General features: G+C 39.7%; 1 protein-coding gene across 7 annotated transcripts in view; it reads right to left on the reverse strand.

Annotated features, from left to right (window-relative positions):
• The window catches only part of GRIK1 (glutamate ionotropic receptor kainate type subunit 1), a 390,406-nt gene that overhangs the window by 108,284 nt on the left and 258,731 nt on the right, over window positions 1-23,391 (reverse strand). For all 7 annotated transcript variants that reach the window (XM_059392234.1, XM_059392239.1, XM_059392232.1 and 4 more), the window contains exons 4-5: window positions 17,729-17,910; window positions 246-299 (exon numbers count right to left, since the gene is read on the reverse strand). In XM_059392234.1, coding sequence (XP_059248217.1) covers window positions 246-299; window positions 17,729-17,910 — 236 coding nt within the window. The remainder of the gene's footprint in view (window positions 1-245; window positions 300-17,728; window positions 17,911-23,391) is intronic.

A 23,391-nucleotide genomic window follows, 5' to 3' on the forward strand; every position in this document is an offset into this window, starting at 1 on the left:
AAAGTATCATTTAAATCCCTTTTCAGATGCACATGCACTGATGCTAGTAAAAAAAAAAAAAAGAAAAGAAAAGAAAGGAAAAAAAGAACCTGCTGTTCAGCTTTTCTGGACTTACAGGATTTTTAAGAAAGTAAGATGAATCTCCATGACAATATCCTGCCTCTGACACCGGTGGGGCTGACTACTGAAATAACTGGAGACATTTCCTATACTGCATGCGATACATTTCTACCTGAAGTGCTTACCAGGGTTGTGAAAAAGTAGTGATAGTACTCAGTCATCATGCCCATGAACAGAATCTGCAAAAAAGAAATAAGGGGAAAGAATCAGAAATAGAATTACAATAAGAAATAGATCATTAGCGGGACAATTGCAATATCTTGGGGACACAGAGCAGGAAGGGGCTTTGGAAATCCACAGATTCAGCAGATCAGAAACCCGAGACAGACCCATGGCTGATAGGGAGCTGATGTGGGCAGATGAGGACTCAGGCCATTAACCTCCATCCAATGTTCTTTCATTAGACTATGTTCGTTCGCTCTTCACTGAAGTGGTAGGTCTAATTTAAATTTAAAAAATTAAAAATAGTTTATGTGCAACAAATTTAATATTTGGATCTGACCTTAATAACAGTGTTTTGCTGTCCTGATTGCCTAAGTGTCTTAGTAACTCCATGCTTAGATATTTTATTGATCTCCTTAGCTTTAATACTTATCATACTGCCTCAGAGAACTCATTACATGTTGAACTGCAATACTGGTATGTAGATATATTTAAATGAGGGCTTATACATATGCATATCTCTGAAGCTTTTCTACTGCTTTCCCATCTTATCCCACAGTATGAGGAGGGGAAAAGAGGATTTGTTTCTAGATGGAAGGATGGGGACTATTTTGTACAAATGTCACACTGCCTCTTAATGTTAATCCTCAGTTACCTACCTGGGACCTTGACAGTTCTGGACGAGACATTCTGTGTGTTGTTTGTACCTGGTAGGGAATGGGGGAAAGCGGTGAAGAGAAAGGACAAGGGTTCTAGGTGGAGTAAGTTTATTAGAATGGGATCCTACTTTTAGGTTCCTGGAAATGGTGTCCATTGAAAAGAAACAGTTGCAAATGATTTGGAAATAAGGGAAGGTTTCTATGTCTTCTAAATCAAGAGTATCACCTTCCTTAGGAGGGGGGATGTCAGCCAAGGACCATTTGGGTGCGGTTTCTTGGTATTTGTATAGAAATGTATGGAGAAGACTCAGAAATCCAATTTCCAAGGCGTTCTCCTCCCAACTCTTTTAAACTCTGAATGCAAATGAGGATCCCCTCTGGAGGTTTTACAATGAGATATTCTTTGATTCCATCACAGAGACATCCCAAACTGGAATTCTCCAGGGCAGAGCCTGGGTTTCTATTTGCCACAGCAGTGGTTGAAAAACGCTGCTCGATGGAAAACATGTCCGTTCAGATCAACTTCAACAGAAGAGAGGGGTTGAAAAGATCTCAGAAAAGGCAACCCCTGTTATCAGAGGCCCTAGAAAGCGTCTAAGAAATGTAAACTTGAATGATTTTACATGAGAAGGGATAAAGAATGAAGAGCGTATCTGTTGACAGCACGGAACACAGGAATCCTGTACTTCTTTTGCCCTGTTTGCTAATGTAGAGACCAGAGGAATATTTAGTGAAATTGTAATGTCATGAAGGTAAGACAAATGACAAGAAACTCTCTGAATCATGAGCCCACCGTGTGTAAGTCACTCCTATGGTGATAACAAGACCAGGCGCACAAAAGAATTTTAAAAAGGGTAGAATTGCTTTAGGCCATCAATAACGTTTAAAGCCACGCATGGTGAGGTCTTGTTAGCTGGTCTCTTATATCACTGGAGCATAAAGAGCTAACCTGCCGGGGTCAGTCAGGAATCCAATTTTTCACTTTGGTCATTAGATAGCGTAATTGCAGCCAAGACTACCTCTTCAGAGAGGATGGGGCAAGTTTTATGTCAAAATACAGAGCTGGACACTGAGATTCAAAATATTGTTTCTGAAACTGAAAAAGAAACAAAAAGGCACCCGAATTTTTAGCTTTGCACATGGGCTGACTTTTCTTTTAAAATCTGATAATGGAGACATTTAGTTACCAGTTGAAGGCATAGGCATTCCCCCCTCCCTTTTTAAGCAACCATTCAACTAATCCTTCTTGTTATTTTTTAATTCCTGAAGACAAGTATTCATTTGATATACCTCTTATTTAATGCTAGAAAAAAGTTATGAAGAGGCAGTGAATATTCACCTAGCAGGTCTACTTTTAATGCAGAAAGAACCCTTGGGTCGTCTGAGTATGTTTTTCATTTAGCACACTAGAAAAATCTCTGTTCTTGACTTTCCCTACCTAGTGCATGGGTCAGTGCCTCCTGATTCTTCCCCTGAACATCCTAGAAATGGGAATTAAGAAATAGGTATAGTTGTGAATCATTCATCTGCCACCTTTGTGGACTCTCTAGGACACAGGTGAATGAAGCTTCTGGGTAAGAATAAAGCCAGAAGCACGAAAAGTGTGCTTTTTAAACAACTGTCCATGTGAGAGTCTGCAGACTGGTCTGGACCAGCAGCTCTGTCATTTAATAGTAGCATACTTTATAAATAAAAGTATTGCATTCACATGACGATTTTCTCTCTACACATTGGCATTTCAACTAAAAGTCATTAAGGGATTAAGAAAATGTCACATCAAGATAAATGTCAGTTTTTCAAATAAAAAAGTATAATCATGATATGGGGAGTTTTCTAGTCTTTGCAAAATTCACTTTTTCCTTAGAAAACTACCCTCTTTGAATTTTGATAGTGTGCTTGTCTGCCAGACTAGGCAGGCGGTGCTGATCTAGGCAATGTATACTTTACCAAGGCAGTATTGCAGAAACTAGTTCTGGCTACCTTTAAATCATTTTTAACAACATAAAACACAACACATCACACACACTAATGTCTAATAAATGTGGCTGTTCAATAGTATTGATATTGATGACATATTATCCTTCATTGCTTCTGCTAATATATTCTTTTTTTTTTTTTAAAGATTTTATTTATTTATTTGACAGAGAGAAATCACAAGTAGACGGAGAGGCAGGTAGAGAGAGAGGCAGGGAAGCAGGCTCCCTGCTGAGCAGAGAGCCCGATGCGGGACTCGATCCCAGGACCCTGAGATCATGACCTGAGCCGAAGGCAGCGGCTTAACCCACTGAGCCACCCAGGCGCCCTAATATATTCTTTTAATAATGTTTTTTTCTTAACAGAATTATTCTTAGTAAATAACTTGATATCATATCATTGACTTAGATTGATAGTAAAAAATTCAGCCCTTTCAATAACATTATATATTTATAAGAGGGATAGACTGAATATCTACTACTCTTCTTGATTTCAGAAGACCCATAGTTTGGACATAATTTGTGCCACTGTCAAGTTCCCGGCTGGAAAGACAATGGGTAGGATTGCATTTCCTGCCCTCTTGTGTGGGCCCTCTTGGGTGGGGCCATGTGCTGGTTTTGGTCATGGAGGGAGGAAAGATACTGACATAGGTCACCCTCTAGAGATTTCACCCTGATAGGTGACTAACAAAGTTATGAGGGCCATAGCAAACTGTTTCTGTTCTGAATAAATATAATTTCCAGTTGCATGAATATTGCATGGCGTGTAAGTACTTTTTTTTTTAAAAAATGACTTTGTTTTGAATGCTGGGGAGTTGAGGGTGAAAATTGTGGTTTCTCCTTTAGCAACAAGTAGAAATACAAGGTATATATTTTATGTGTGCCAGTACCATTTAGCTTTGTCTTTCTCATCTAATTTCCCCTTTCTTTCCAACTTTTCTCTTTAAAAAAAAAAAAAAAGATTTTGTTTCAAATGTACTTTTAGGCTGAGTTAATTCCTTGTGTAATAAATAAATAGCACATAATAAATTATCGTGGTTGGGAGAAGCCAAAAGATCTTTTTCACATAAAGAGGGATGGACTATTCAGGTCTCATGTAGCTGAGTTAAGAAACAGAAAAGGCTCCCAACAAAATAATATTCAGAGTTAATCATACTCTATGTCCCTGCAGAATTGGTTATAAAAATTTAAAAGAGACTATGATGGTTAATTTCATGTGTCAACTTAACCAGGCCAATGGCTTCCTAGATTAAACACTATTTCTGGGTGTGTCTGAGTGTGCTTCCAGATGAGATAAAGCAGATGAGCCCCCCAACCCATGCAATGTATTGGGTATCATCCAGTCCACTGAGACCCTGAATAGAGCAAAAAGGCAGAGGAAGGAGGAATGCATCATTTTTCTTACTGCCTGACTGAGCTGGAACTTTGCTTTTCTCCTGCTCTTGGACTAGGATTTTCGCCATTGGCTCTTCTGGTTCTCAGGCCTCCAGACTCCAACAGGAATTACACCACAGCTTTACCGGGTCTCCAGTTTGTGGAGACAGATTGCGGACCTTCTCAGCCTCCAGGTCAGGTGAACCTATTCATAATACATCTTTTCACATCTATCTCCTATTGTTTCTTTTTCTCTGGAGAACCCCGATTAACACAGAGAAAAATACCAAAAGACTAAAAGTCTTAATACTTTGCCTATGTATGTTATTCCATGTTATCTAGAAAACATATTCCTTAGACCAGCAAGATGAAGGGTGACTCATACCTATTGGAAGAGTTTCTCTGGATTATACTATAATGGAAGTGCTACATGACTATTCTGTTGTTTCAGTGGCTTGAAAATAATTACAATTTTCTTCCTTTTGTAGTTAAAATGAATCATCAGAAGATAAAATAAAACTCCTTGGCAGTTGACTCTCCAAAGGATAATTCTAATGGTCCCACTCTTATTATTATACCATGATACATAGTTATTACTCATTAACAAGGGTGGCCCCACCTCAGCCCATCTGCTCTCTGGAGCTTTTATAGCAGAACACTCATGACCTTGTTAACAGCACCATTGACTTTCCTTGGTGTAGTCCTGTTGTTCTCAGTAAAGACTATCTCTTGGATTTATATGGGTTATCATATAATACCTGAGCAGCACAAAGATCATGTTTTAGTTTGTCTCAAGAGCCCTCATTCAAGTTCAGATGAAGATGACCAACATAGTTTGTGGGTTGTAACTTCTGTGGTTGGTGACACAGTTGGCCTATAAGATACCTAGAAAGTCTTTGGGTAAAAGTCTTCTAATAACATGTCCTGGTATCTCAAGTAGCCTATACCATATTTCAACATGATCATTTTTCAGAAGGCAATGCAGTGCTATAGAGGCAGTAACAAAAAAATCCTCTACAAATTCTCAGCATCCATTACTAAGGGCAAGCCGTATGTCACAAATAATTGGCATCTGCTGCTATCGTAATAGCAGAAACTTAAAATGGAAACTGGAGTGCTCCTGAGCAAATTTTGAGTATTCTTGTAATATTTATAAAGGTTTTTATTACTGCTTCTTTCCATTGAAAAATAGATGTCTTAGAAGTTTATATTGGCCTACCTAAAGAGTATTGCTCCTTTTATAGCCTTCTCAATATCAGGATAAATTCTCAGCCATTAGACATGGTTTTTAGTCAATAATTTCAACTGAACAACTTCCAAATGTATGACATGCTATGTAGCTAAAATAATGGTTTTACCTCAAGATAGAAATAAGTTATTTCTACATAAGAATAATCTTTAGGAAATCAGTTGAATGGTATCAGGTTTCAAAGCAGTGATTTTAAGAAGAAGGTCTGAGAGTTAGGTTTTAGTTCTTTCTCACCTGCCAACTGGGGTATTGTAGGCTGCATCTACACTATCCTTTTGAGAAGGATGCTTCTTTGACAACACACTTTTAGTAGAACAAGCTAAGTATAAGTAGGCCTTGAGGTCAGTCTTTATCATTGTAAAAAAAAAATCATGTCAAAATAAATGATCATAACCTATATCTACAAAAGTAACAATGGAATGCATAGGAAATAGCATTAGGTATATAGAACTCTTTATGGAGTGGGCTAAATAATGGTCCCATAGAAATGTCCATATCCTAATTCCTACAACCTATTAAAATGTTACTTTATATGTGAAAAAAGAACTTTGCAGAAGTGATAAAGTTAAAGATTTTAATTTTGGAGAGGGTTACTCTGGCTTATCCAAGTGGGGCCAATATAATCACAGGGATCCTTATAAGCTGGAAGCAGGGGGTCAAAAGGCAGAGAAGGTGATAGGAAAATAGATGGGAGTGGGAAGGCCATTGAGGTGGGGCTACAAGCCAAGGAATGAGGATAGCCTTTAGCAGTTGGAAAAGGCAAGGAATTGATTTCTCCCCTAAAGCCTTCAAAAGCAATGCAGCCCTGGCCACACCTTGACTTCAGACTTGTGACAACTGTAAAAGAATACTTTTGTATTGTTTAAAGTCACCACATTTGTGAAAATTTCTTACAGCAGCAATAGGAAAGCAATGCACCACATCTGCTCATCTTTTGCGATCTCAGCACCTGAGACAGCACCACTTTGGTATAGTAATAGTAAGTGCACATGTCAAGGAGAAAAGTGGTTGAAGTTGAAAACATTCTAAATTTTTCTGTGTCCCTCCATTCATATATACATGCTAATGATGTGCATATGTACACATACAAGCCGCCCACAAAGAGAGTCTAGGGCTTTTCCTTCCTCTGGAAGGTGGTGCTTTGCCATGGACAAACCCAAGCCAGTTTCCTCCTGCCTCCAAGAGAAATGAAAGAAAAGCAAAGGATTTTCCACAAAGTGCTGATGGATGAAATGGCCATACTATTTGAGAGTATCTTTAAGTTTTAATTTTTTTTAAGCTTCTCCCTCTAGGAAGTTTGGCCAGGAGGAGAAGGGAAACTGATGTTCATAGATATTAATAAATGGAATGAAAACCAATGAGGTTTAGTTTCACTCTGGGACATCATCCCACTAGAAGAACCAGATTGTACCACCCAGGTGCACAACAGAAGAGATTATGATATTTAAGGGATATGGACTGCTGACAATAGAGCAGGAGAAAAGATTTTCCCTGGCAGAATGAAACAGGCAACCCAGCAAAAGGAGAGAGTAAGGATTTTGGAGGATTACATGAACGGAAAGAATAAACCTTCTGCAACATCCAGGAAACACTGGTGGGAAAATGATATTTAAAAAAGAAGAACACAGTGTGCCTGAGTGGCTCAGTGGGTTAAAGCCTCTGCCTTCGGCTCAGGTCATGATCCTGGGGTCCTGGGATCGAGTCCCATATCGGGCTATCTGTTCAGCGGGGAGCCTGCTTCCTCCTCTCTCTCTGCCTGTCTCTCTGCCTACTTGTGATCTCTCTCTGTCAAATAAATAAAAATCTTAAAAAAAAAAAAAAAGAAGAGCACAATGGAAGAAAAGTTTGAACAGCAAAGTGTTTAATCAATCTACACAAAGTACTGAACAAACCTGGAAAATTAACAAAATAAAGATGTTGAATACATTTTAGTCTTTTTGTAACAAGCTACTTTCCTAATGGTGGTAACAAAATCTATATCTCCAATTACCCTGAAGATAACTATTTGAGGGAGAGATGGGCATGCAGCCATTAAATAGTGATCTTGCTGGTCTCATGAGATATCTATAGAGGAGTGAAGTCATCGTGAGTCTGGGTTCCGTTCTTCAGCTTTTCAGACTTTTAGTCAATTTATTTAGTAACTATCAGGTTTTGAAACTATTTATATGAGTGTTTTTCAGTGTATTTTTAAAAAACACCAATGCCTGTACCCTATCAGTAAATATTCTCATTTATTTGGTCTGGGATATGTTCTAGGCATTGGTATGTGTTCAGACCTCCCCAGGTAATACTCACATGCAGGCAGAGCTGAGAACCATCTATTTATATTAACCAAGCTTATATTTTTAAGCTATAACAAAAATGATCATAGTGACTGTTTTCTGAGTGTTAGAAAATGCCCACTGCTGTCATAGGTTTTGGTTTTGGTTTTGGGTTGTTTTGTTTATTCATACTACTGGAGAGAAGGTGCTTTCTTCAATTTATAGATTTGAAAGACAGGGCATTGTTATAGCAGTTGAACCCAGGTTGGATTTCAATCCTGGGTTCTTTGTGCTATGTTAACTTATTAATTGATTATAGGAGGTATATGTGGCAGGAAAGTCAATATTTTTTTTTCTAAGATTTTATTTATTTGACAGAGAGAGAGCACAAGCAGGGGGAGTGGCAGGCAGAGGGAAAGGGAGAAGCAGGCTCCCTGATGAGTAAGGAGGCCAATGCAGGGCTCAATCCCAGCACCCTGGGATCTTGACCTGAACTGAAGGCAGAGGCTTAACTGACTGAGCCACCCAGGTGTCCTGGAAAGTCCATAATTTGTGCAAAGTTCTCCTGTTCAGTGAGAACCCAAATAAAAGCATGTGGTTATTTGGTGAGACCAGAGTTAGAACCACAGGAGTTGGAGCTTTATCATAAGAAATGAACCCCCAAACTAAGAGAACTTGATAAGCTGCCCATGTAGTTTTGAGGGAGCCTTCTGTCCAGAGTTGGACCTAGCTGTACAATGTTGTGCCTTAAGACAATGCGGGCGTGGTGGTTGAAGGCCCAAGCATTTCAGATGAGAAGAATGAGGTCACATTTTTTATTTGGAACGCACAGTTTTTGAGGCTACATGGATGCTGGATGGGGAGAAAAGGGGGCTTGCAACAGAGCGATCAATTGTTGCAGCGTAGGAGAAAGATGATGACAGAGATGGAGGAAAGAAGGTGGAATCTGAACCATATTCAGAAGGCAGAAGCTACACCATTTGGTAACTCACAAATAGGAAGGATAAGGTAGAGTCAAGTGAACTCCTAGGTTTCTGGATTGAACAATTGGCTGGTGTCTCTGGTCACCAAAGCAGGGGCAGGAGGAGAAAGTAGTTCTGGAGAACTGGATGGAGAAAGGTAGAGGAGAAAATGTAGTGTGTTAAATTTGGTGTGGAGATTTAATGACATCGAGCAAGGTATAATAGGGAGGCTTGGAAAGTCGGGCTTGAGAGGAGGTTTGGGGACCATGGTCACAAAGTTTAAGAAGTAATGCAGTGACAGGGTTAACAGTGGGAAGCACTGTATCAGTCTTGTAGTTTTGCCTAGGCACATATCACTAATGATATTGCTGATGGTGATCTCTCACATGTGGAATATTTCATGCATCAGCGATGGGCTTAATGCCTTATAGGCATTGTCATATTGACTTCTCTCAGAACAATGTGAGATATGTACTATGACTTTCCCATTTTACAGATGTAGCAAATAGTGAATCGCAAAGTCCTCTGTTAAATAATACATCCAATACACTAGAGTTTTTCATTATATTTTATTCCCCCTACCTTGGTGTAGTCTTTAACACATACAAAACATCTAATATATGCTAGTTGAATAAATAGTGAAATTTATGTCCTACGTGGTCACCCTTAAGCAGAAGGATTTGTCTAACAGTCATGGGGAAAGTACGGTGGGAAGATTCTTTTCATAAAATCTTACATTTATGAAGGGTTGAAGAAGCTGATGTGGTTAACATAGCCAAGTGATTTTTAACCTACTTCAGTCTTAGGCTTCTTTAGAGAATCTGATAAAAGCTATGGATCTTTTCTCCTGGAAAAGGCACATGGAGGTGAATAAACATCCCCCAAATTTTGAATAATGCCGAGGTTCACTAATCCTGCTAAAGGTTTAAGACTTGCTTTGATATCAGATGTTTATAACCTGATTCCTTCTAAATTACCCCCACTTCTTTTGCAAGGATAATTTCTCTTATCACCTATTACAACCAAATTCTGATGTAGCTGGAATTAAGCATTAGAGTATTTCTGAGGCATACATGTGATTTTTATTACCTCTCAATTCGGATAGAAACAAATCTACACTCTTTTCCAAATCTACTGTTTGGAAGTTTTTCCAAGTATGCAGTTGGGCATCCTGTGCACTAAGAGTATAGACACATTGCAAATTCCTTCACTACATTATTAGTTATTCACAGAGGTCAATTGATTCTTGTGCATATTAAGTAACATTCTCATATCTATGAACCACTCCTTATAACCAAAACTTACTCTATGCTTAGGAAATGTAAATGCATTTTAATATCAGCCTGAGAGAAACAATTGGGTTGAGAACGTGTTGCCAAAATAATTATATACTGTACTACAAATTATCATCAGTTAGAATAAATTGAGAGTCATCATTATTACATCGTCAGGATTTAGCCAAAGTAATGAACTTCCCATCAATTAGTTGTCTCAAAGGCTACCAAAGGACTTCAGGGACTTGAAAAAAAAAATAAACTGCTTAATTATTCCCTCATTTCTTTCTTTTTTTTTTTTTTTGAGAGACTTGAAGTTTATTTTGCATCCTTCATATCCTCTTTTTTTTTAATTTAATTTTTTATTTTTTATAAACATCTATTTTTATCCCCAGGGGTACAGGTCTGTGAATCACCAGGTTTACACACTTCACAGCACTCACCAAAGCACATACCCTCCCCAATGTCCATAATCCCACCCCCTTCTCCCAAAACCCCTCTCCCCAGCAACCCTCAGTTTGTTTTGTGAGATTAAGAGTCACTTATGGTTTGTCTCCCAAAAGCCTACTAAGTACAAGGCAATGTGAAAATTCTTTATGTTTGGACACTGGGAAGAGGATTCCTAATCACTTATATGCATGGAGGCTCAGAGCAAAAGAGAACCTTAGCAAGATTAGAATCCAACAATCCTATTTTGCAGATGAAGTCACTGTGTTGAAGAAGAATCAATGGTCTTGCTCAAAGCAGCATGTTTAAAAGATCGAAGAAACTCAAATCATTGCCACGTTAAGCCCTGGCTTGAAATTCCAGCCTTGCTATTAATTAGGTGGATGACCTGGAAATTCATTTATCTCATCTATAACATGGGATATTTTGAAGGATAAGAAGATATCCTAGTGGAATGCATAGCATATTCTGGCACATAGTGAGTGCCCAATGAATGGTGACTATTTTATTCTATTAGGGCAAGAGCAGAATTTGCAACTGGATCTACCAATCTTCAGTCTAAGACTCTCGTCCCAGTCCCTTCCTGCTTTAGAAATGAGTTTCCCTGTATTTGACCAGTCTGTGGGCATTGGGTAGCCACATTCTATGACTTTAATTTTCAAGCTCTTTTTTTTTTTTTTTTTTTTTGATCAACAGGGCAGGGATTTATTTTATGTTGTTGTTTTTACTGTTGTATCTTTCTCACCTTCAATCAGTGCTCAACAAATATGTGTTAAATGAAAGAGTGAATTTTTCTACTATGTCTCTACTACAGTCTCTCCTTGGTTTCAATATAATCAACATTTCTTAAGGACTTATGTAAACTAGACAAATGATGGGATGTTGGAGAATAGAATGAAACACTGCATTAAAGGAGTACAGAGTCTAGTTAGAATGTGTTCCATGGGGGGCGCCTGGGTGGCTCAGTGGGTTAAACCTCTGCCTTTGGCTCCGGTCATGATCTCAGGGTCCTCTCTTCTCGGCAGGGAGCCTGCTTCCCCCCTCTCTCTCGGCCTGCCTCTCTGCCTACTTGTGATCTCTCTCTCTGTTAAATAAATGAATTAAAAAAAAAAAAAGATTTAGAATGTGTTCCATGGTCTAACTGTGAAGAGAATCAGTTGGCATCTTAGTGTACATAAACAGCAGCAGATTGGGATTTTTTTTCCCCTCCCTTTTAAATCCTGAGGTAAGCTTCGAATCCCAGCCTCCCAGCCTAGCCATTGCTGGCTCTGTGACCTTGGGCAAGTAACAAAAGCTCTCTGAGCTCGGTCAGTTTCTTGTGTACAGAATTTTCTCATAAGAATTAAGTGAATGATGCATTTTATCTTCTTAGCAACGGTGCCTGGCACCCAGGGAGTTCCATCAGAGGTAGTTCTTAAGGTCTTTGGCCTACTCTGTGTGTGTATGATTAGAGATGGGGTTACATATCTGACTTACTGGGTATGGGTTCCCAACACAGGTTTATAACCTCTTGGCACACCACAGTTATACTGTTTGACTGTCTGTTTTCTGTGTTGAGAGGTGAAGACTGATAGTGCTTCTGTCCTGTGGAAACACAAAATGAACCCCTTCTAACCACCTCTCTTTGTCCCAGTCCTGGGCAATAGGTTCAACTTCTATGAGGAAAGAATCAATGCATAAAATTATTTGATTAATCAGCATTGCCCTTGCATGTCCTAGTAGAGGGAAGCCAGGATTTAAACAAAAAAAAAAAAAGAAAAAAAAAAAAGAATTTTCTCCCTGGCCTTGTTATGCTAATTGACAGAAAGGAAAAAAATAAAAATAAAAATAAGAGCACACAAATGTTGACAGGAGAAAATGTGATATAATCCCACAAAATATTTTGGTACTAAAATGTTTTATGGAGACTAATAGCTCAATTATAGCTTCATATTCATTGCTATAAGTGTTGTGAGGGGAAAGAAGTCTCTCTTCTGACACACTTGTTCATGTAAACAAGAGAGCAGGTTTCCTGAGTCAGAAACAGTATGTTCATGCTTGGTATGGCCGCTCTCCAGCTCAGGGACTTGGCCCAGGGACACAGCTTCCCTGCTGGATGGAGTATCACAGTGTTCCCTCCCTTTCTGTCAGGGAAGCATTAGGATTCCGGCTACCCTGCTTGAAATTGTGACTTGCCTTCTCAATCCTATTACAGGATTTGAAAGTGACTATCCATTTCTCTGAAGAGGTAAATTTATTTTCAGGAAGTGGAATCGTAGGCTGAAATGCATTACAGTTCTTAATATAGGATTTCGGGGATTGAATAAAACCTTCCTTTGAGGAAACTGAGGCATAGAAGAACAACTTATTCAAATGCCTTGGCAGAGTTGAGAGTATAGTACACTACGTCCGATGGAAGGGAGGTGATTTTGGAGATTGCTTTTATCAAGAGCTTCAAGAATATTTCTTGGATCATTCATTCACCCTTTTCCTTTACACATTCAACAGAGCAATATTGAATGCTATGTTTCAAGTAAGGTACATGCTTGGGATTTGGAAGAACAAGACAAAGGAGGTTTCTATCCCCTTGGAGGTCATAGTGTTCTAGGGAATATGGACAACAAATGAGTCAATGCTGGGATGTTTGCATTAAGAACATACTCATCACATGGTAGATGAAATTATTACTATCTCTGAGCTTCAAATTTTGTTTAAGATTTTATTTATATATTTGACAGACCAAGATCACAAGTAGGCAGAGAGAGAGGAGGAAGCAGGCTCCCCGCTGAGCAGAGAGCCCAATGCGGGGCTTGATCCCAGGACCCCGGGATCATGATGAGCTGAAGGCAGAGGCTTTAACCCACTGAGCCACCCAGGTGCCCCTGAGCTTTGATTTTTGCGTGCAAAAGAGGGATCAAACTAATTATACCAAAAATTACTGTGTAGATCCAAGGAGATAGTTTCTTAACACCCAGCATGGCACTGGGCACATTTTAGGCATGCTAGTACAGTCTTCTTATCTAGTTCCTTACCTTTAAATTCCCTCCCATCAGCACTCTCTTGGTAGAATCACACTTATAAGCCAACAAGGGGGCAGATAAGGTGGCACTGAAGAGTCAGTGGGAAGAGAGTGGGACTTGGAGGAAGTGAAAGCAAGGAGTTGTAGACAACTAGGAGTGTCCACACTGGAGACAGGCTTGGAGAGAGGAGTATCCTTGTGAAGCAGCAGGACACCAGCTGGGAGGTGGCAGCTGCACACGGAGAGGAGAGGACACCAAGTAATGGGATGGGTCCCCTGCGTGTGCTGCTGGCTGCTGGAGCCACTCTCAGACTACAGAAATTCATGAAGACAGTTCATTCATATGAAGTCTCTGTTCCTCTGTAACCTAATCAAGTCTTGACATTTGAATTTCTAACTAATTTTTGGGAAATAACTCCTCAGATTCTCATCATATAGCACTTGTTCAATATGAATAGAAATAATTACTTTGCTGGAGTGATTAGCATGCCCAAGAATAACTATAGACTTTTCCCCAATTTTTACTTTTAGATAAATGTCAGGTATCTTCTTTAAAGTGCATTTGATTTCTTTTTTTTTCCTGAAGAATCATTAAAAAGTAGTAAAATATGATGAAGGTGCAGAGAAATGCATGGAAATAATGGGAAATGTACTTGAGAAGAAAGCCAAGTTGACCTGGCAGAGAAAATTTTATCAGCAATGATTTTAGTCACCATAAAAGCAGGAACTATTAATATTAATATCCTCTAAAGGAGACCAGCAGCAGGTGGTTGTGTTTTCTCCAGACATTTCTGGAAGCTTATTTTGAAATGGAAGGGCTTATCCATTCTGAATGGGGGTCCTTCACGGTAAAGTGGGCACACAGGCTCTGATAATAGGTGGTCTCCAGACCATGAGGCAGCCTGGCCAATCAGAGAGTCACCTGGTTGGAGCACTTAACATATCTGAGCTTTAGTTTCTTCAACTCTGAACTGAGAATACCAAATTTACCCTGGGGTTATTTGAGGCTGCATAAGACAGTATAGAGGATGCCAGGCACCATCATTTGCACTTCAGTAGAAGAGGTAGGAAGAGATTGGTTGACTGGTGGCCAGAATTAGGATCTTGAACTCCTGTACTCTCCAGCTTCCCTAAGGACACGCTTGGCAGACAGAGGGGACGTCTCTTCATTTCTACAGGTTGTTGCCCAAAGGTAATGGGTCAAGTCAAGCTGGACCACACGGAGCACTTAGGCCTCATTTTGACCTTAATACAAAGTCCTGAGGTCTTCAATATCTTTCCAACCACACAGCTTCTTGGAGGTCCAGATTAAATCTGGTTAAACCAACCAGGAGCCCCCCACCCCCATCTGTAGCTCAGCAGTCTACAACAAAAGTTGGATGAACATGCTCTTTACTAGTTTCCTGCAATGCCTCACAACAATCTTACCATGAACCTAATGAGGAAGAGTAAACACAAGATAAAATATGACATGGCAAGGACAGAGGCAAAAGGGTGCATGACAATGGCTAGAACAAAGCTGAACTAATTCCTCACTCCCTTACCCCAGCAGACACTTCTTGGGTGTGCTTTACTAAGAAGAGTTTTTTGGTTTGTTGTTCAAAAAATTGGTCTTTGGGGCGCCTGGGTGGCTCAGTGGGTTAAAGCCTCTGCCTTTGGCTCAGGTCATGATCCCAGGTCCTTGGATTGAGAAACCACATCAGGCTCTCTGCTCAGCAGGGAGCCTGCTTCCCCCCTCCTCCTCCCCATTGCCTGCCTCTCTGCCTACTTGTGATCTCTGTCTCTGTCAAATAAATAAATAAAATCTTTTAAAAAATTGGTCTTTGGGGACACCTGGGTGGCTCAGTTGGTTAAGCAGCTGCCTTCGGCTCAGGTCATGATCCCAGAGTCCTGGGATCGAGTCCCACATTGGGCACCTTGCTCCGCAGGGAGCCTGCTTCTCCGTCTGACTCTGCCTTCCACTCTGTCTGCCTGTGCTTGCTCTCGCTCGCTCTCTCTGACAAATAAATAAAATCTTAAAAAAAAAAAAATTGGTCTTTGAATGATGTAATCTCTATGCTACCAGGAAAGAGCCAGTTGCGTCAAAAGAACATTACATCCATATTTATTGAAATAGAGGAAAAACTCTAGCAGCTCTTTCCCAGGCTTGCCCATTCTAAGCCTGTGCTTTAGGGGAGAGGTTGCCAGTTATGTGAGCCAAATGGGTATCTCAACAGGAAAAGACTCATCAGCAAGAGCTTGTCTTAAATGTAATGGAAGTCCCCAGTCTCTGTTATAACAGACTCCTGGGAAGAGATGCTTCTTAGCATTTTGAGGGCTACACATAAAATCTGGGTGTTTTTTTCAGTTCTGATTCACACCCCTTTACACACTTTAATGAACTGTATTGAAATTCTCAAATGAAGCCTTAAGATAAAGTGGGCTGATTCTATTTATTATACCTTTAAAGTGAGCTGTGGACATCAGTGCAACATGTTTGCTTTCTTTAATGAGAAATCATTTTAATTATAATATCCGAAGATTTGTTAATGCAACTGTACCTAAAAGTTGGTAACACATACTTTCCTCCTAACTGGAAAAGCAACATTTCATAGTGGATATGGTGCAGGATGGGAGAGAGGAGGCTGAGTTCCACTTTCTTGATCCTCTCAAGTGAGAAGATTAGCCTTGATGATGTCTCAGGTTTTTTTTTGTTTGTTTGTTTGTTTGTTTTTAAGTAGACTCCATGCCCTGCTTGGAGCTCAATGGGGGCTTGGATTCACGACCCTGAGATCCAGACCCAAGGTGACATCAAGAGTCGGACACTTAAGCAACTGAGCCACCCCGGTGTCACTCTAAGATTGTTTTCAACTGCAACTTAAAATATGTTCTATGACTTGAAATAGATTTTTAGTGTAATCATCCAGGAGATAATGGGAACCTCTAGTCAACTTTCCTGATTGTCTACTTTCAGTGAAATTAAAGACTCAACACTGAATTCAATGGCTTCGGGGAGATGCCCTTCAAATATGAGATACAGTACTGGAGAGTCATGCGCAATGGCCACTCTAAGAGCTCTCCCAAGTGATTTGGAAATCCGCAGCTCTACATTTGTGCAGGGGGTTGGTCTACTTGTGAAATTAGTGCCCATTTCCAGTCAACCACATAGCACATCCCAAACCTTTTAAACGGGGGAGTACAATAATGGTTTGTCATTTCAGATAAGAACATTGCCTTATGCCACAATAACTGCTTAAATTAAATACAAAGAGACACCCATTAAGGCCATGTAAATATGACCTGGGTATTTTTCCCCATGTTTCTTCAAATTCATCCCTTGATCTTTTAGTAATGCATCTATTTTAAGCATCTCGCTAGCCTTTTCCATTGTCTTTGTCTATGCCAGAGTTTTTCAACCCCAGCACTACTGGCATTTTAGGGTAACAGTTCTTAGTTGTGGGGGATGTCCTGTGCATTATAGAATATTTAGTAGCATCCCTGGCCTCTAAATACTAGTTGCCAGGAGAGTGCCATTGTCCCCAATATGACAACCAAAAATGTGCCTAGACGTTGCCAAAAGTCCCCGAAGGTACAAAATCACTCTGGGTTGAGGACCCCTAGTCTATGCTTTATCTTCCTTAGACCAGTAGTATATCTCCTGAAGTGCTCAGGAATGATTACCCTGTTGTTTTCATTATTCCTAACATTCCTAACATCTTTCATTTACATACGATTTCACAATTTATCAAGTGTTTCCACCCACAGTATTCATCAAGATTATGCATGGCAGCTCATTGTCTGTGACAAGTCAGAAGAGAGAAGCATCTTTTCGTTGTTGTCCCTGTGTCCCCTTTTCACTATGCTCAAAATTCTACATGTTTGACAAAAGAGGTCTTGCCATGAGGAAGATGTATTTAGGACAAGTCAGGTGTTATAAAATGAAATCTGCTCAGTTCTTTCAAGAGATGTAAAAGAAAAGATGTTTAATAGCCTTGAAATGTCATCCTTCTCTGCTGACAGGATCTACACACCTCCCAATACATAGGACCCCACATCTACAACTCTATCCAACGGGTGGCTTCTTTGAATTCCCTGAGCCCTATGAACTCCCTGAATCCTTTAAAAGTGTTCTGAAAGCTGTAATCCTCATCCTAAACCTGACTGCTGCAGTTTCATCAGGCTGCTCTGAGTGAAGCCAGATGGCATTTTTGAAAAAGAGATATGAACAAATCCACCCCCCCCCCACTTCACCCCTCCCTACCCCTCTTACCTGCTTAAGGATTTCTGCAGCTGTTCCATGTGAACAATCAAATATCACATAGAACTCCTTGCCCTTCTTCATCTCCTTGAGCAAAGGCTTGGCATCTTTATTCCCAGAGGGCAGCTGGCGGATTTTGATTTTAATGTTATATCTGGAGGGAGCTTTGATGAGCTCTTGCAGACGAATGAGACCTGGAAAATGACATTCCATCATGCAAAAGACCGTTCTGTCTGAAGAGGATTTGTTTATTGCCATTTGCAGTCAAACTCATATCATTCCCAAAATGTAGCAAGTGGCCACCTTCCTAAAGGTTACACTATTGACTTCTCATTTGTCATTTCCCTTTCTGTGGTAGATTATATTGTATTTTCCTTTTGTGGGCTTGTGTGGTTTGGGAACACAATTTTCTTAAGTGAATGTTGAATTTAGTTAAATGCACTTATCCTCTCCAGCTTTCGGCCAACACCACAAATCTTTAATAAACCAAGTCTGTAACTGTGAAACTTTTGTAAACAAAAGTTGCCTGAAGTTTCTAAAGGTGTTAAATGAAATGGATAATGCTTGCTTAAAACAAAACAAAACAAAACAAAAACAAAAAACAAAAAACAAAATATAAGCAGACAATAGAATAGGAATATTAATGTATAGCACACTATTTCCCCACTAATTAGCTGGGCTTTTTTTTTTATAAACATATATTTTTATCCCCAGGGGTACAGGTCTGTGAATCACCAGGTTTACACACTTCACAGCACTCACCAAAGCACATACCCTCCCCAATGTCCATAATCCCACCCCCCTTCTCCCAAACCCCCTCCCCCCAGCAACCCTCAGTTTGTTTTGTGAGATTAAGAGTCACTTATGGTTTGTCTCCCTCCCAATCCCATCTTGTTTCATTTATTCTTCTCGTACCCACTTTTAGCTGGGCTTTTTATATAATTTTTCAGTTCCTACCATATAAACTATTTAGAAATGGCTCTTCACATCTTCTTTCTAATATGATTGAACATTAAAGTGGAAAATCCTTTCTTGATTAAAAAAAGATAGATTATAGAGTTTTTAGAGATTCTGATAATAAAAGCAGAAACAAATTCCTTTAAAATCGACCATCGATAATTGTTGGAAAGTGTACACAGCCAACTAACATAACAGAATATTTGATTTACCACAAATGTGAATCTACTGAGCTACCATTCGTTAACAGACATACTTTACTGGGAGAAGGCAAACAGCTGTACAAAGCCTCTGTTTTACTTCCCCAAATTAACTTGTGATTGCTACAGTGCATGATTTCGGCTCTCACTTGAGGACTCTCATCACATTGGAAAATTGAACCTTTTTAAAAAAAATTATGACACAGTTCTGTGTCTTTAAGATTTGTCAACTTCAGGTAATCAATAAGGAATGTTAAGTTTTATCATATTCAGACACAAACTTGGGTATGAATCGTCATGGACATGGATGTCAGCTACTTCCGGACTTGATACATGTCTTTCATTTTCTTACTTTATTTAACTAGTTATCCACCCCCTCCACCCAAACCATATTTTTGTGGGTCAGATATTAAAAGATTCCTCTAACCTCTTGGGTAGGTTGCGATAACTTTGTAATTGAGCTGCTCTTCAGAGTCTAATGGATACGAGCGATTGCAACGGGGCGGGGGGTGGCAATGGTTAGGGTCTCTAGGACCATAACACGATTTATCGCTCATTATTTAAAAAAAAATTACATGAGAATTAAAATGTTAGAATGTAGCATTCATGGATTCTTGCTTTTTTTTTTCAAGCCAGTCAGCATGGTTGAAGGCTCTCAGGTACCAGTAATGAGCCACTTACCCTCTTCACTTCTGGAACTGCTAGTCCTGAGCCACTGATAAGTACTGAAAATGGAAGAAAACCAAGCACATGGGGTTGCCTAGCTGTTAATCCTCCAATCATCCTGTGAAGTAAGCGTTACTAACTTCGTTATTTACAGTAAGGAGACTGAGCCTCAGAGCGGTTAAGTAACTTATCAGGGTCACAAAGACAGTTAGTAGGAGCCGTGAGTTCAAATTGTTGCCTGTAAGTCCAGCACTCGATCTTTCTACCTCACAGTCCAGCCTTACAAACACAGATTGCTGGTGCTGAGGAAACAGAGAGAATTTTGGATTATTTGTTGAGATGGGGAAAAAATAGAAATAGGGACCCACTCATTCCCCTTTCTTCTTTACTGCTGGCTACTTCAGTCTCATTTGCATTTTTTTTTTTTTTTTGCCCTCCTGCTTTGAAATTGCATAGTTTCTCCTCCCCCACCCCCACCCCCCTTTTTTTAAATACTGGAGCATAATCACAAAAGAGATCAATGTGGCCTTTAAATAAAATGGGAAGACCACTGAAAAGTGCATTCATGTGCTGCAACAAACTGCTCTTTCGTTCTTTGCTGAATGGAATGTTCATATGAAGTGCATCTTCTGATCATGGTGACTTACCCATATTAATGGTATTTTAAAGCCGAATATATTGTCTTGCTTCGTTCATTCATTTTTATGGGAAAACATTTCCCAGATGTTCATTACATGCCAAACCCCATGCTAAACCCAGAGTGTGGGACATGAACCCATCTTGCTTTAAGAAAGAGCTTCAGCCTCTGCCTTTGGCTCAGGTCATGATCCCAGGGTCCTGGGATCAAGCCCCGCATCGGGGTCTCTGCTCTTCTCCCTCTCTCTCTCTGCCTGCCAGTCTGCCTACTTTTGATCTCTGTTTGTCAAGTAAATAAATAAAATCTTAAAAAAAAAAAAAAAAAGAAAGGTATGGGGTTTCAGTTCTTCCAGAACCATAATAAACAATGTTCTGGTTATTTGTAACATAAGTATTGCAATATTTTAGTAATAATCTTGCAGCCTTGTTTTCCAACGTTCATTTCATTTTGATCAGCTCAGCACATTGCCCTAATTGTTTCAGGTATTTTCATTACACAAAATATACCATGTGTCCAAGATGACTTAATTTATTTAAGTGTTGAACCGCTAGCAGAACTTGTAAATTTACAGTAATTCAGAATTAGTAAGTGTTTAGTTTTATATTGAGATCCTCAGACTGGAATAAAGTGGTATAAAAAGCAAAAGCAAAAAAAAAAAAAAGCCCATAAAAGGATTTTATCCCATCAATTATTGTGACATCGATGAGTATCAATTACTACTCGATTTTTATAAATCATGAGCTGAGGCTGATAGAGGCTGATGGAGTAACCTGCTCAAGATGCTAAGGTCTTATTCAGGTCATTAAGCCCACACCTTGAAGCCAGGTCTACCTTCTGACTCCCAGTCTCCGATTCTTTTTACCAAATCAGTAATCCTTCTTGACTTGGGAATTTCAGGTCAACTAACTGACTGAATGATGGACTAAGTAGCTATCTGAGTAAGTATCTGGGTCAATAAAAGAGAGAAAGAAAACTCTGCACTAGCATAAGGCATTCAACCTTTAGTTGGCAAATGAGGTCATGAATAGACATTTTGCTCTCTCCTCCTCAAAAAAGGTGACCATGCAGTTTTACCACTGTTTCCCCAAAGAGAGCTATTTTTAATACCAATAGAGGAGAAAGGAGAACAACTCAGTACAAAAGACCAGTTTCTAATTGGTCTAAATTTATCTTTTGGAAATATTCACTACTAAGTCCCTCATTTTCTCAGTTTGCTTGCAGGTGAATTGGCCTCAGGAAGGAAGAGCTCAGCAGATTTGAAGATTACAGATGAAGTGGGGGGGAGAAGAATGAGGGTGGGGCAGTGGGGTTTGCATTTCTCTTCCCAAAGCAATTGTTTGCTTAAAAAAAAAAAAAAAAAAAGCCTTTCTGCCTTCATTAGCAAACATTGTAGAATTTATAATTTAAAAGTCCCCTCCACCTCCACCAGAAGAAAAAAATTAGAGAAAGCTTCCCGTTTATTTGCACTTTGCAGCAATCCATCAATTACTTGCAGTTCATTGTGAAGTTAAAATTTATTTGCTAAGCAAAGGGAAAGGAAATTGATTTAGGCACCACTCCTAACTTGGCTAATGGTCCTCCTGTGTTTGGAAGCTAGCCTTGAGTGACCCACTGCTCCCAGGATGGGATTCCAGCTGCAGAGGACAGACAGGACCATGCAAATCTGGTGATGGTTGTAGTCTTTCTAGCCCACCATGGTGGAGGGACTTGAAAAATAAAATGCAGTTGAGGAGACAACCAAACCCAACTGAGGGACATTCTGGAATAAAACTGATCTGGACTTTCATAGTTGTTAATCCTCCAACAATTCTGTGAAGTAAGCTTTACTGACTTCATTATTTACAACAAGGAAACTGAGTCTCAGAGTGGTTAAGCAACTTGTCAGGGTCGTAAAGATAGTAGGAACCAAGAGTTTAAAATTGTTGCCTGTGAGTCCAGCACTCAATCTTTTTACCTCACCGTCTAGCCTTAGAAACACAGATTGCTGGTGATGTTGAGGTCACAAAAGGCAAAGGAAGGCTGAACCAAAGGAGAGTAAAATGAGATGACAACTAAATTCAATGAGTGATCCTGGGTTAAATAAAAACAAAAACCAAAAAACTAAAAATAAAACCTGTAAGGGCAATTATTGTGTCAGTTAGAGAAACTATAATATGGTGTGTGTATATCATCTCTTTATCATCTTTCTACCTAGAGAGAGATCAGAGAGAGAGAGATCAGTGCAGATCCAACAAACTCCATCAGCCTTTTCCTGTGGGGAGAAGGCATGAGGTGTACCTGGGCACAGGTAACTTCTATGAGGGCGGGGAGTTGGTAGCTTGGCTCCGAGTTCCTTTCATCTGGGTAAAAAAAGCCAAAGGGCCCACAACACCATTGGTCAAGAGCAGCACAGCGGGCTCTGGCTGTGCCTGGGCAAAAGCCATGTGCTGGAAGGGAAACCATGGTGCCCTCTGGTCCTTGGGAAAGCCACAGTTGTTTAGCACAACCTGCAATGAGTCCTTCTGGCCAGCAAACACCTGCTCCCCTAGACTCTGTCATCTATGCAGAGCATTCTTTAAGAACTATTATCCTATTTGTATATAATTGTATTGTATTAGTGTTAAGTTTCTTGTATTTGGTAATTGCAGTGCGTCTATAACCAAGAGGGCTCTAGTTCTTAGGCAAGGCGTACTAATGCATTTAGGGGTGAAAAGATCATGATGTCTGTCACTTACTTTCAAATGGTTCAACAACTCTATTAATTATTACTATTATTATTTATTGTTGTAGTAATTCTTTTATATGGAGAGAATCACAGAGCACTATAACAAATGTGGCCAATGGATTACAGGCTGAATGTAGATGAAAGGCATATAGGTGTTCATTGTACCTTTCTGGCATCTTTTTTCTGAGTTCACATCTTGCTAAATAAAAAGAGTAAACATGGAGATAGAAAATAACACCATAAGAGCCTCTTTCCTCCACTCCCACCCCCTGGAATGTAATTGGAAACCACATCTTTGGTTTTAAAAGCACTTCAGAGCAAGGAGCCTATTTATTTCACATGAGTTTGAGCTGGGCTCTGCATACGGAGATAAGTTTCAAAAATGTTCAAATGGCCAATTCTAAACACTACTTTTGGCCGCCTATCCACTCTTGTGCACTCAGACATGACACAGAAAAATGCTGATTTGCATGCACAGGGAGTGACTCTGGGAACAGGTGGAGCATATGGA

The sequence above is a fragment of the Mustela nigripes genome, chromosome 2 (genome assembly GCF_022355385.1).
Source record: "Mustela nigripes isolate SB6536 chromosome 2, MUSNIG.SB6536, whole genome shotgun sequence".
NCBI lineage: Eukaryota > Metazoa > Chordata > Mammalia > Carnivora > Mustelidae > Mustela > Mustela nigripes.